Source organism: Chlorocebus sabaeus, chromosome 6 (genome assembly GCF_047675955.1).
Source record: "Chlorocebus sabaeus isolate Y175 chromosome 6, mChlSab1.0.hap1, whole genome shotgun sequence".
NCBI classification, from domain to species: Eukaryota; Metazoa; Chordata; class Mammalia; order Primates; family Cercopithecidae; genus Chlorocebus; species Chlorocebus sabaeus.
Genome location: NC_132909.1, coordinates 57,354,415 through 57,366,750, shown reverse-complemented (window position 1 = coordinate 57,366,750; position 12,336 = coordinate 57,354,415). Strand labels below are relative to the sequence as shown.

Below are 12,336 nucleotides of genomic sequence, written 5' to 3'. Positions count from 1 at the left end.
GCTGATTCCTCCACTCCTGGGAGCTCCCACCCTGTAATCCCAGGCGCTTCTAGAACCCTCCTCTCCCTACCCCTCAAATTGCATGCAAGATGAAAGACGCCATCCAGACCATTTTCAGATTCTACATGCATCCCCAGTGAAAGGCCAAAGCGGAAGATGAAAAATTGGCTTAGCAGGACTTCTGCATACAAGACAGCAGCTCTCGGCTGAGGGTTAAATCGAAGATTCCATCTTCTCCCCTCCCACTCAAAGCCTCGCGGGAGCCTTTTGTTCCAACCTCTCCAAGGCCCGGATGGCCTGTGCTCAGCCCTGGGAGGAATCTTCCATGGGGAGGCATGAGCTTCCCAGCCCCAAACCCCCCATCGTGGGCAGCCCAGCCAGCAGAGCAAAGCCGGGCATCTCTAACAGCAGCTGCCTCCCTACACGTGTGATCACCTGCCCCGATGACAGCCTGTCCTGGGTAACTGCTTACCCAGGGTGACCACCTATCGGAGGTGACCGCCTGCTCTGGGTGACCACTTATCGGGGGTGACCGCCTGCCCTGGGTGACCACCCATCGGGGGTGACCACCTGCTCTGGGTGACCACCTATCGGGGGTGACCGCCTGCCGGGGGTGACCGCCTGCCAGGGGTGACCACCTATCGGGGGTGACCGCCTGCCGGGGGTGACCGCCTGCCAGGGGTGACCACCTATCGGGGGTGACCGCCTGCCGGGGGTGACCGCCTGCCAGGGGTGACCACCTATCGGGGGTGACTGCCTGCCGGGGGTGACCGCCTGCCAGGGGTGACCACCTATCGGGGGTGACCGCCTGCCGGGGGTGACCGCCTGCCAGGGGTGACCACCTATCGGGGGTGACAGGCTGCCCTGGGTGACCACCCATCAGGGGTGACCGCCTGCCCAGGGTGACCACCTTTTGGGGGTGACCACCTGCCCTGGGGTAACCACCTGTCCTGGAGTGACCACCTGCCTGGGTGACCAGGCTGGGTGAGGGGTTTTCCTCTGGTCATGCAACTTGAATACAGTGGCCTTCCCCCGGCCCCCGAGGCAGCCACAATACTTTTGAGAACAGACTTCTACTGCTGGCCATTTCTAGCATGGACATGGCTGTGGGAACGCTGGCACTGGAAACAAGCTGGAAACTGGGAGAGGATATATGTTGACTCCGCCTGAGCTCTCAGGCCCCACCTAGCTACCCCGGAACTCTGACCCCATTTCCATTCCCTCCATCTGGTAGGGGTGGCCAGCACTTCTGCCCGCCCCACGCCCCCCCACCGTGGCCCCTGCCATGCACACAGTCATGCTCTGTTAACACTCCAGAGAACAGGAGCAGCCAATGGTATCGAGCAGGTCCGAGGCTGTGAGAGGGAGGAAGTGCAGCCTCGTGCACCTGGGAGCCGGCAGGGGCACCCAGCCCAGGCCTGGGGGAGGGGTGCTGGCAGGAGCCGGGTCTGCATGGAGGATGCAGTGCCAGGCCTGGCGATTCCAAGTGCCCGCAACCCCCATTTTACAGAGAAGGTGGCAGAGCCACAGAAAAGCCTGGCTTCAGGGGAGGAGACCAGAGGCCACAGGGGAGCCGGGCCCCCCACGAGCAGCAGCAGAGCTGGGCTGAGAGCCGACTTGGGGTCCTCCACTCACCCTCGTCACTTGAGGCCTCCTGCTTGACCACCGACAGCGGGGACCGTGTGGGCGGCCGGCCCAGGGGATGGCGCCGGCTCTTCTTGATCTCCATCTTCAATTTGGAAAATGTGGACGGTGCCTGAAACACACAACAGGCTGCAGTGAGGGCCCCACTACAGACCCCTGGGTGGGGTTCCCTTGGAGCCACACAGGGGCTCAGTGTGCCTGAGGCCTGAGTCTCCTCCCCTGGGGTGATAGTCCCAGCAAAACGCCACAGGGCTCCTCTGTTCTCTAACTACAGACACGCCACGTGCCCTGTGAGACCAGCAGGCAGCCCTCCCGCCCACTCCTCTCTGCCCCACTCCCCCAGCTCCCCTCTGCCCCACCTGCCCTCCTCCTCCCCGCCTCCTCTGCCACCAGCTCCCCTCTGCCCCACCGGCCCCCTTCTCCCCGCCTGCCCCCATCCACCCCACCTGCCCCTCTGCGGCCCGGACTTTGGTCTCCACGCGACCAGTCCCACTGCTGGCTCCACCGTCTTCTGGCCCCATCAGCTCCATGGGGGAGGCTGGCTCCTTCCAGGTCGGGCCCTTCTGGGCAAAGTGCTCAAAGGCCTGCTGGCAGGACATGTGCTCCTGGTTGAAGGCTGCCTTGCCGGGCCGCGGCACCACATACAGCATGGGGATGATGGGCCGAGGCTTGGCCTCTAGCTCCTCACTGGGCACCTCAGGGGGCACGACGTTGAGGGGCGCTGGCAGGGGGCTCTCCTCCATGGCCGAAGGGCCCGGGCCCAGCACCGCAGGCTCCAGTGAGGATGGCAGCCACAGCGCCTCCTCCGAGGGGAAGTGAGCAGGCGGTGTCGGCAGCTGCGGGGGCAGCGGGCCGAAGCTCTTCTTCTTCCGCTCGTTCTTGGCCTTGATTGGCCGCAGCTTGCCCCTCCCGTCCTCTGTGGGGAGAGGAGAGGGCGGTCAGGGAGGAGAACCTGGGCTCAGGTGCTGGTCCCACGCTCCCCAGAAATCCCCCAACCTTGGCTGGGATGGTCGAGGGCCCTTTCCAGCCCAGAGAGGCCACACGAGCATGGCGGGGGCAGAGAACACAGGCTTTGGGCCACCTCAGATCACCGCAGGGGCACCAGGCCAGGCACCCCCAGGGCCTCGGTCTCTTCAGAATGCAGGTGCAGCAGCAGCACTCGCCCGCCAAGGCCTGTGAGGACCCACCAGGTGTTGCTCTAGGTGCCTTCTGGGGTCACGGCAGGTGAGGAGACGCATCACCAAACCCAGCCGGAGGAGGCTGCTCTTCCGGGCTCCCACCTGGGTGGGCCGCACCAAGCGGCACTTCCCCGGGTGGGGTTGTGGGAGAAGCACTTTTTGTGTTCTCGAGTATCTGAATTGTTTACGTTTCTTCTGTTGATGTGGAAACGGTATGGGTTTTGCTTTTGACAGAAGTAAAACCTTGAACAACGCACAAAATCTTAATGAACCTCAACCCGGCGGTCACGTGAGCGAACCAGGAGCGTCAGACGGGCCTGCAGGGCCTGACACCCTTCTGTGTGGAACTCCCCGGGGCCAGCACTGGGGACATTTCCTGACAGATGACGGGGAGGGGCCAGGTGACATATGTCTTTGGTGGCATTTTATTTTGGGGCCAGGATGGGTGTGAGTAAAGCAAATAAAACTGGGATGGGCAGCCTGGCTGGCTGAATCACAGTGCCCCAGAGGCGTGCGGGTCCCAACTCTCCCAGATATGTGGATGCGGGACATGACAGAGGGACATGGGGGACTCTGGCAGAGGGGACTCTGTGGGTGGGACTGAGTGAAATGGGAGGTGATCCTGGATGATCCCGGAGACCCAAAGTCCTCACAGGGCCCCCACAAGATGAAGCAGGAGGGTGAGAGTGAGAGAGAGCCTAGAACAGGCTGCACTGTGCTTGTGAAGGGAAAGGAAGGGACCTGAGCTGAGGGCTGCAGGGGCCTCTAGATGCTGGGAAAGCTTTCTGCCCTGGAGTCCTCGGGAGGGCCCGGCCCAGCGGGGCTCTGTGTCGGGCTGTGGGAAGCTTGTGCTGGGGCGATCCCTCTGAGGGCCACTACGCTCAGGGTAAGTTGTGGCATGGCACCTCGGAGCCCTGTCCTCAAGGAAGACCAGCCTGGCTGCAGAGCGCACTGTGGACCCCAGAACACTGTGAGCCCTGGAGCCCCAGGGCCCTGCCTGCTCCATCTGGAGAAGGGGGACAGGGGCTCAGGCCCCATCTGTGTGTCTCCAGGCCCCAGGGCTCTCAGTGCTCTGTGAAGAGGGGCAGTGGCTGGTGTCAAGGGATTCTCAGGCTGTGGGGCTCTCAGTGCTAAAACTGGAAGGCCCCAAGCAGACCAGGATGAACTGGTCACTCTGCTAACATTTCGCCACCTCCACCTCCCCCAACAGGCTGGAAAAAAAAGGAAAAATCAAGGGAAGGAAATTCGTCTCTGCACACTAAACTGTTGACCATGTGGCACTTAACGGGTTCTGGTTTGGAGCACAGCGCCCACATCTTACTACTTGCTATATAACCCACCACGCGCTGCCCCCAGTTCCACAGTCCAAGATGCCAGGACCAGCGGTAAGTGCTGAGAGCCTCAGTGACGAGGCTGCCAAGGGCCGGGGATGACACTTAACCCTTGACCCACGCTGACCCCAGGAAGGGTCAAGTGAGGACCCTCCCCCAGCAGACTCTGCAGCCAGGAGGAAGTCACACTGCCCCACCCACTCCCACGAGGGGCCCCCAGCCCACAGCCTCCCCCAGGGATGGAGGCGGCCCTGCCCTCCCTGCTCCAGCTCTCCTCCCCACACCCACCCCAGCTCCATCTGCAGGCTTCAGGGACCGCCCACGGTGTCCTTGGCAGGCACACGCCCACCAAGAGCGACAGGCAAGCAGCCATAAGGCGAAGGCAGCCCCTGCCACTGCCCTGGCCCCCACCCCTGCTAGTCCTCAGCATTCTGGGGCACTGGGGACACTGGCCAGGCTCCTCCCTGACCTCCACCCCGGCAGGGGAGCCTGGAACACCACCAGCCTAGCCTTGTGGGGAGTGCGGTCTTCCCCTCCAGTCTTCCCCTCCACTGGTATCTGGGCCCCTCACTGTTATCTGACCCCCTCCACTGGTATCTGGCCCCTCTGATGTTATCTGGCCAGGGGAGGTAAACAGTGGACACAGCAGACAGGCTGGTGTGGGAAGAAATACTTTTTCCGCCACGGATGCCAGAGGGGAGACACCCCGGCAGGCTGGGAGTGGAGGCACGGCATGGAGATGCAGAGGGGAGACACCCTGGCAGGCTGGGAGTGGAGGCACGGCATGGAGATGCAGAGGGCAGGGGCTCCTTCACCAGGGCTGGAAGCTTCACCACAGGAAGCTGGAGCAGCCCAGGCAGACTGCAGAGGCCGCACGCCTCACCCCGCGCACCTGTCAGGAAAGCCACTGTCCCGCGAGTGTCAACGGCACTTGAGGACAAACAGCTTTGTTCCCCTAAGGAAATCCAATATTCCTTCGCCCATGATAGCGCCTGCCCAGCCTCACTCAGATCTGATCTGCCTTCCACACTGCAGGCTGCGGTGCCCATCCAGGTTCATCGGGGACTGGGACTCAGGCTCCCCAACGGCTGGGCCGGCTTCCTGAGCCGGCGCCACCCGGTCGGGTTCAACTCCATGGGTGGGGGCTGGCATGGGATCTGGCCCAGGAGGGCCCCACCTGGGGCATCGATGGTCTCAGGAGAGGGAGGAAGATTCCAGGACACAACCTCATGGCCTCCAGCTGCCAGGCTGCTCAGTGCACACATGAGGAAGTGGGGAAGGAGGCGATGAGGAAATGCTCATCAGAGCCCCCGCCCGGCACCCCCATCCACCCACAGACAGCTCCACGCACAGGGGACTCCAGCCGGGGCTGTGGGGGCCAGGGACGCAGAACTGGGCTGTCCTCACACACAACAGACAGCTCCACGCACAGAGGACGCCAGCCAGGGCTGTGGGGCCAAGAACACAGAGCCAGGCTGTCCTCACATGAGACCACAGGTGTCTGCTCAGAGGGTCCCTGGGGAGTCCCCACCTCTCTAAGGGGCTGGCATCCTGCCCCCACCCACGGGGCCTCCTGGGACCTGAGCGGTGACTGGTACAACCGCCCCAGGCCCTGGTTCTGCTCGGGAGGCAAGGCTGGGTGGCAGCTGAGGCTAACATCAGCCCCTAGGCCTCCCAGGGGCTGTCCTCTCACCAAGAGCCACACTGTAGGGCTCTCTCCCTCCTCCGCCAAGGACAGGGATGGCCCCAAGTCCCGCTTCCCCACAGCCCTCCCCGGCCGGCTGCCTGGTTCTGTCTCCCAGAGGGACCAGGCATGGGAGACAAAGGAGGACGTAATTTGAGCCTCGGGTGCCCGGCTGATGGGTGCCACCCCATCCCCTGCCTGGAGACAGCAGTGAATGACAATGCCGGCAGCCTCAAGGCACTCCACACACAGCCCAAGCCTGCAGGTGCCCTGGATTCTCAAACTTGCAATAACAAGTTTCCAGCCCTTTCCCCATTGGCTCCCAGGCTCTGTGAAGCCCCAGCAGATGCACCGTGGACCCTGTTAGAGGGAGACGCCCAAGACCAGGAAGGACACCGAAAGACGGCAGCACACTCCACAGCCATTCCTCGGGGCTCTGTCCTTGCCCTGGGGACCACATTCCACAGAGGCCTTGGCACACCCCTCACCTGCCTGGCCTGAGGGAAGGGAACAGGGACCATGGTACAGATGGGGCCCAGGGTACGCCCAGGCCCCCGAGGGCAGCCAGCTGAGGACCTGCTAGCACTCTTTTTAGGGGAGAGGGAAGGTGTCACAGCAGAACCCCCACCATCAGCGGTCACTAGCCTGCCTGGGGCACCGGGGTCACTTCTCCTCAGCACCTGGGTTTCCACCAGAGCCTCCAGCAAACCCCAAGACAGGCCCGGAGGCCCAGGCTGCTCTGTGGAGGGGGGCAATAAACCACTCATTTGCAAGGACACCGCTCAGTCCCTGCCCCAAGGCTGCCGAAATCAAGCCACCAGCCGCAGCCTGGCTTCCGGAGCCCTCCCTCAAGTTTTGTGCTTGGCCGCCATGCCTGGGCCAAGCCAGCCCCGGTCTCAGGGGCTCTCTGGCCACCCCCACTTCCAACACCACCACCCTCCTGTGCTCAACCCACAGCCGGGTGCGCCTGACAGTCCCGAGGCCCAGCTGGAATGTGCTGGGGGGGTCCCCAGGCTGAGCTCGCAGCCCCTCACTATGAGCTGGGGCCGCTCTCCAGACGGAGGACATGGCGGCCTTTGCTTGCCGTGTCCTAAAGCCAGTCGCCAGCCACGAAGCCTCTCCTGAGAGTGGCACTCCAGGGTGAGGGGAGGGGAAGGGCTGGGGGCTGGCTGCTGTGCTCACCGCAGCTTCTCCACCCTCTGGGAGGCAGGACAGCACTGTGCCAGCCCTCCTGGGTCCCTATCTTGGCTCTGCCCCCCCGACCCTGTGTGTCCTGCACTGCAGGCCTTCTTCCAGGAGGCGGGGCCTCCCCACAGGCTCAGGAGAGGTGGACGAGGCCACCTTCTTGCCTTCTGCTTGGCTCTGGGGTCAGGGCTGGCTGGTGGGGCTGCTAGTCCCTCCTAGGGCTGGGCAATAGGGCGGCCGCTCTTCCCAGACCTCAAAGCAGCCAGTAAGAATGGGGTAGGGGACGCCAGCGGCCACTGGGAAGCAGCCTCCCAACTGTCCCTCAGGCCCCTCCCCTCCTGAGGGGCTTCCTCCCCGACACTGATGACTCCCGGCCCCATGAGCAAGAGTGCCGGCCCTTTCCCAGCTTGTTCCATATGAAAACACGGAACCCCACACCCCACTGCTAAGCCCTGAAAGGTGCCTCAGCATCATAGCTTTTAAGGGCGTGAAACTGGCATTCAAGGAGGACCAGAAACCGCTTTAGGAAATCTTTCACGCATCCCTGTGGCATGCATTTCCTGTGGCGCCCCTGACCGTGAATATGCATCTGTGAGGCTCTCTCGAGATAAATCTCCTGTCCAGAGGTTCCTGGGACTGTGGGCTCCTGGGAGAAGGGCTGTGTCCAAGAAAATACCCGCCCTTGCCAGAGTGGGTCCTCCTCAGAAAGAGTCTCTGTTGTGGAACAGAGATAAGGGTGTCGAGGTCGGTGGGTGCGGGGGGGAGCGCCAGCCCTGAGCCCTCCCTGAGCAGAGACCCTGACATGGCACCAAGGTGGCCCCTAACCCTCTTCGCTGGTACCTGGCCTTTCTGTGGGGGGTTGATCCCTTCAGGGACCCGTGGAAGCCACAGGCCTCAGAGATGCACCAGGTCCAGCCTCCTGGCACTGTGACCACTGCACAGGGTGTGTGACCCCCGGAAATCTCGGGAGGAGTGAGTTGCCCTGTACGTCTTTAAGCAGGATGGTGAGTGGCCACACCAGGGCCTCGCCTACGCCAGGCGGCTAGATGGGGCATTGGTTTCCACTCTCTCCCACGCGGCGCAGGCTTCTCTCCAGCGGGCAAGTCGGGGAGGGAAAGCCGCCCATCCAGCCAGGACCACGCATGGGGAGGGGAGACCAGAGGCGAACCAGGACCCCCGGTTCAAGACCTCCCTGAACCGGAGTCTCTCGGAGGCCAAGGCCACGGTGAGGCCCAAGTGAGAACAGGTAACGCCAGGGCTGGGAAGGGTGTGGCTGTCTCGTCGGTAGGCTTGGGCAGATGAGTAAATAAGTCACATTAATTTAAAGAGAGCTGGGCACAGTGGCTCATACCTGTAATCCCAGCACTTTGGGAGGCTGAGGTAGAGCCCAGGAGTTCGGGAGCAGCTTGGGCAACACAGCGAGACCTCATGTCTACTAAAAATTTTGAAAAATGAGCGGAGTCATGGTGCACGTCCACAGTCCCAGCTACTCAGGAGGCTGAGGTGGGAGAATTGCTTGAGCCCAGGAAACCAAGGCTGCAGTGAGCCATGACTGCACCACTGCCCTCCAACCTGGGTGACAGAGCAAGACTCGGTTTCAAAAAAAAATAAAAGAAAAAGAAAAGAAAAGAAGGCTGGGCATAGTGGCTGAGGCCTGTAATCCCAGCACTTTGGGAGGATGAGGTGGGTGGATCACCTGAGGTCAGGAGGTGGAGACCATTCTGACCCACATGGTAAAACCCTGTCTGTACTAAAAATATAAAAATTAGCAGGGCATGGTGGCGGGTGCCTATAATCCCAGCTACTTGGGAGGCTGAGGCAGGAGAATCGTTTGAACCTGGGAGGTGGAGGTTGCATGAGCCAAGATCGCGTCACCACACTCCAGCCTGGGTGACAGAGTGAAACTATCTCAAAAGAAAAAGAAAAGAAGCAAAGCCACAGTCCTTTGCTAGCCAGTTGGGTAAACCAAGTCGCAGAAGGTGGTGGCCGCCCTTCCTCCAGCCTGAGGCTGGCCAGCCCCTGGAGTCTGCTCAAGAGGGAGGAAGACACCCATGGTACCAGGGATCCTTGCGACCCCTCCCAGGAGGCCCCACTGAGAGCCCAGGTCAGACTCTGACCAGCCACCTCCACTCTGTAAAAGCCTCCCCAGGACTGGGCCACTTTCCTCGCTGCCCAAACCCACAGATGGCAGCGGCGGCAGCAGCCTGCCTCATTTCCCGACACTGCGCTGGCCTGGGGAGGATGTGTGTTCTCTCGTCTCTGCCCTCCTGAAAGGCCCATCAAGGCAGTGTCCCAGCTCAGGGTCGCATGGGCAGTTAACCAACGGGCTTGGGTGAGCCCGGGTCCCCAAACCCAAGCCTGGATCTTTCTCTGCCCACTTGTTTTCACCCCTGTCCTGTGAGACCACGCACAGCCCCCAGCACGTTCTGACCCATGAGAAAGGCACTTTCACAAGGCCCAAGCTCAAGGTGGCCCATGCAGCTCCCAACACGGAGAACGGTCACGGCTCAGCCATCCCCCTGTCCCGTGCCAGTCCCTCCAGGGACATCCCACAGTCCCCCTTGGAACAGACCCCGAACTGCACCCATCCCCCACTCCCCTGCCGACCTCGCCTGGGGCTCACAGTCTCCAGAATCAAACGTGGACTCCTGCTCAGAAGACACGAGGCCTTTTTGCTACCGCAGCCAGCCCAGGGACTCATCCTCTACGAGCACGGCCCACGCTCAGGCGCCCGGCTTGCCTGCTGGACTCTGCATTATTTCTGAGGATTTCCCAGACCCCAGCAGACCTGCAGCGTAGACACAGGCCCTGCAGAATGACAGCACAAATGGGCACCTGTGCCTGCCCCCGCCCCACAGGCAGCACCTCGCCCTGTGCTGGTGAATGGGGTTGCAGTCCTAGCCTCTGGACCTGGGATGCCGCCTTGTTTGGGAAGGGCATCACTGCAGACACAATGAGTTATGAGGCCCTCGGGGCGGGCCGGGCTCAGCGTGGCCAGTGTCCTTAGGAAGGGGGGAGTCTGGGCAGACACACTCGGGAGAACACCACAGGAACGCGAAGGTGCCGCCTCCAAGCCCAGGACAGGGGCCCGGGACAGATCCTCCTGGGTCCTCGGAATGGGCCAGCCTGGCTGACACCTGGACCGTGAGCTTCCTGCTTCCACAGGTGTGAGACTGTACATTTCAGTCATCTCAGCCGCCCCATCTGTGGGCTTTAAACAAACGGAGCATAGCATATGAGAAGCCCTGTGCCACGCAATGTCATGTCTGAGAGCCACGGGGCGCGGAGCAGCGGCCTCCAGCCCTCATGCCTGCGGGGCAGACGAGGGCATGAGGCGGTGCTGATTCCTCATCCCTCTCCATCGATGGAGGTTGGTTAGTTTGCCTGTTCCTGTGTCTGCACAGTCCTAGTGCCCCCCCGGCAAGGGTCTCTCCAGGAAACGTGCCCCAAGGGAAGCTCTGGGTGTGCAGTTTGCAAATGCTCCACTTCTCTGGATGAGGCCAGGTCCATCTCCAATGCAGCTGGACTCATGCAGGTCCCAGGCAGCAGGGGACTGGGCTGCCTGCTGCACCGGCTTCCAGGGCTGGGCACGGTGGGACTTTTCACCTCTGGTGGTCCGAGGAGCACACAGCAGCATCTCCTCAGTGCTTCCCAGAGCAGGCTGGGCTCGTCAGCCTCAGGGGTCTCCTCCTCTGTGCCTTCTCCCTTGGGGGGCTGAGCCCCTCCTGGTCCTCAGGCATGCTTATCTGCTCTTGGTCGGTGACGGGTGGCAAGTATCTTCCCTACCTATCGGCTTGTCTTCTCACTTTTCGTAAGGTTCATCCTTACAGCAGTGTATTTGAGAGTCACTGAATTTGTCCATCTTCATTTTTCTGGTTTGTGCTTTTTCATAAAGAATCACTTAGCTTTGGGTTGTAAAGACACTTTCCTGCTTTGTGTTTCCAGTTTGCCGGTTCTCTTTTGACAGAAATGCCTAGGCATGTGGCAGGCAGAGGAATGACCCCAAAGGCGTCTGCATCCTCATCCCTGGAGCCTGGGAATCTGTCCCCTCCCTTGGCAGAAGGAACATTCAGGTGGGACTGAGTGAAGGACCCTGACACAGGAGAGCATCCGGATGACCCAGGGACCCAGGGTCCTCCCCGGGTAGGAGATAGGAAGGTAAGAGTCAGAGAGAGACCGGAAGAGGCTGCACTGTGGCTGCGAAGCGGGACGAAGGGGCCCTGAACCGAGGGATGTGGGCGCCTCTAGACACTGAGAAAGGCAGGACACACGTTCTTCCCTGGAGCCCTCAGGAGGAAGCAGCCCTGCCCACAGCATTTTAGCCGAGTGAGGCCTGCGTCAGGCTGCTGACCTCCAGAGCTGTGAGAGAAGGAGCGTGTGTTGTTTTATGCCACCAAGGTCATGATCATTCATTTCAGCAGCCACAGGGCGCTCACAGAGGTGGCAGCGTGGACAGGGGGAAGGAGGAGACTCCAGGTCTCACACCACGTCCACTGCTCTGGGATTCCTATTGCAGCGTGGACAGGGGGAAGGAGGGGACTCCAGGTCTCACACCACGTCCACTGCTCTGGGATTCCTATTCCTAGACCCTTTGCCATCTTTGCTTGGGTCCTGCAAGCTCTGTGGCAAGCCCTGCCTTCTGGAAGGGCGGCCCTGGCCTCTTGACAGGCCTTGGGCTTTCATCCGCCTGCGTTTAAATCGGCAAACCCTGCTGGGATCCCAAATGGGGCTGCACTGAACCTGCAGAGAATGTGTGGGGAGCCGTCAGCTGTCTGCTCAGGAGCTCTCCTAACACCTGGTACATTCTTCTGTTTATTTAGCAATTCTTTCTTATTTCCAAAAAAAGTCTCTAATTTTCTCCATAAAGATCATTTTTTGATTAGGTTTATTCCAAGATCCATTATCTCTGTTTGGTAGCACCATAAGGGGTATCTTTGGGAGCCGTGCTTGCTGCGAGCAGCTCGCAGATGAGAGGCGCGATCGGGTTTCTGTGCCCGTCGCTTATCTCCGGCAGCTCTGCTCGATCCCCGAGTCACCGTGTGGCTCCGCCTGTAGACTTACTTGCTGCTTCTCAGTAGAGAACGGTCCTACATGCGAACGGTGCCATGACAGCTGTGGTTTTCCTTTCTACCCACGATGCCTTTGCTTTCCTCATCTTGCCTCTCTAGGCCAGCAGACCCGCCTGAGGCGTGCCGAACAGACACAGAGCAGCAGACCCGCCTGAGGCGTGCCGAACAGACACAGAGCAGCAGACCCTCCTGAGGCGTGCCGAACAGACACAGAGCAGCAGACCCTCCTGAGGCGTGCCGAACAG

General features: G+C 61.2%; 1 protein-coding gene across 2 annotated transcripts in view; it reads right to left on the bottom strand.

Annotated features, from left to right (window-relative positions):
• The window catches only part of KDM4B (lysine demethylase 4B), a 184,648-nt gene that overhangs the window by 20,115 nt on the left and 152,197 nt on the right, over window positions 1-12,336 (bottom strand). For both annotated transcript variants that reach the window (XM_007994886.3, XM_007994888.3), the window contains 2 exons: window positions 2,091-2,560; window positions 1,636-1,756 (listed from right to left, as the gene is read on the bottom strand). In XM_007994886.3, the coding sequence (XP_007993077.1) occupies window positions 1,636-1,756; window positions 2,091-2,560 (591 nt within the window). The remainder of the gene's footprint in view (window positions 1-1,635; window positions 1,757-2,090; window positions 2,561-12,336) is intronic.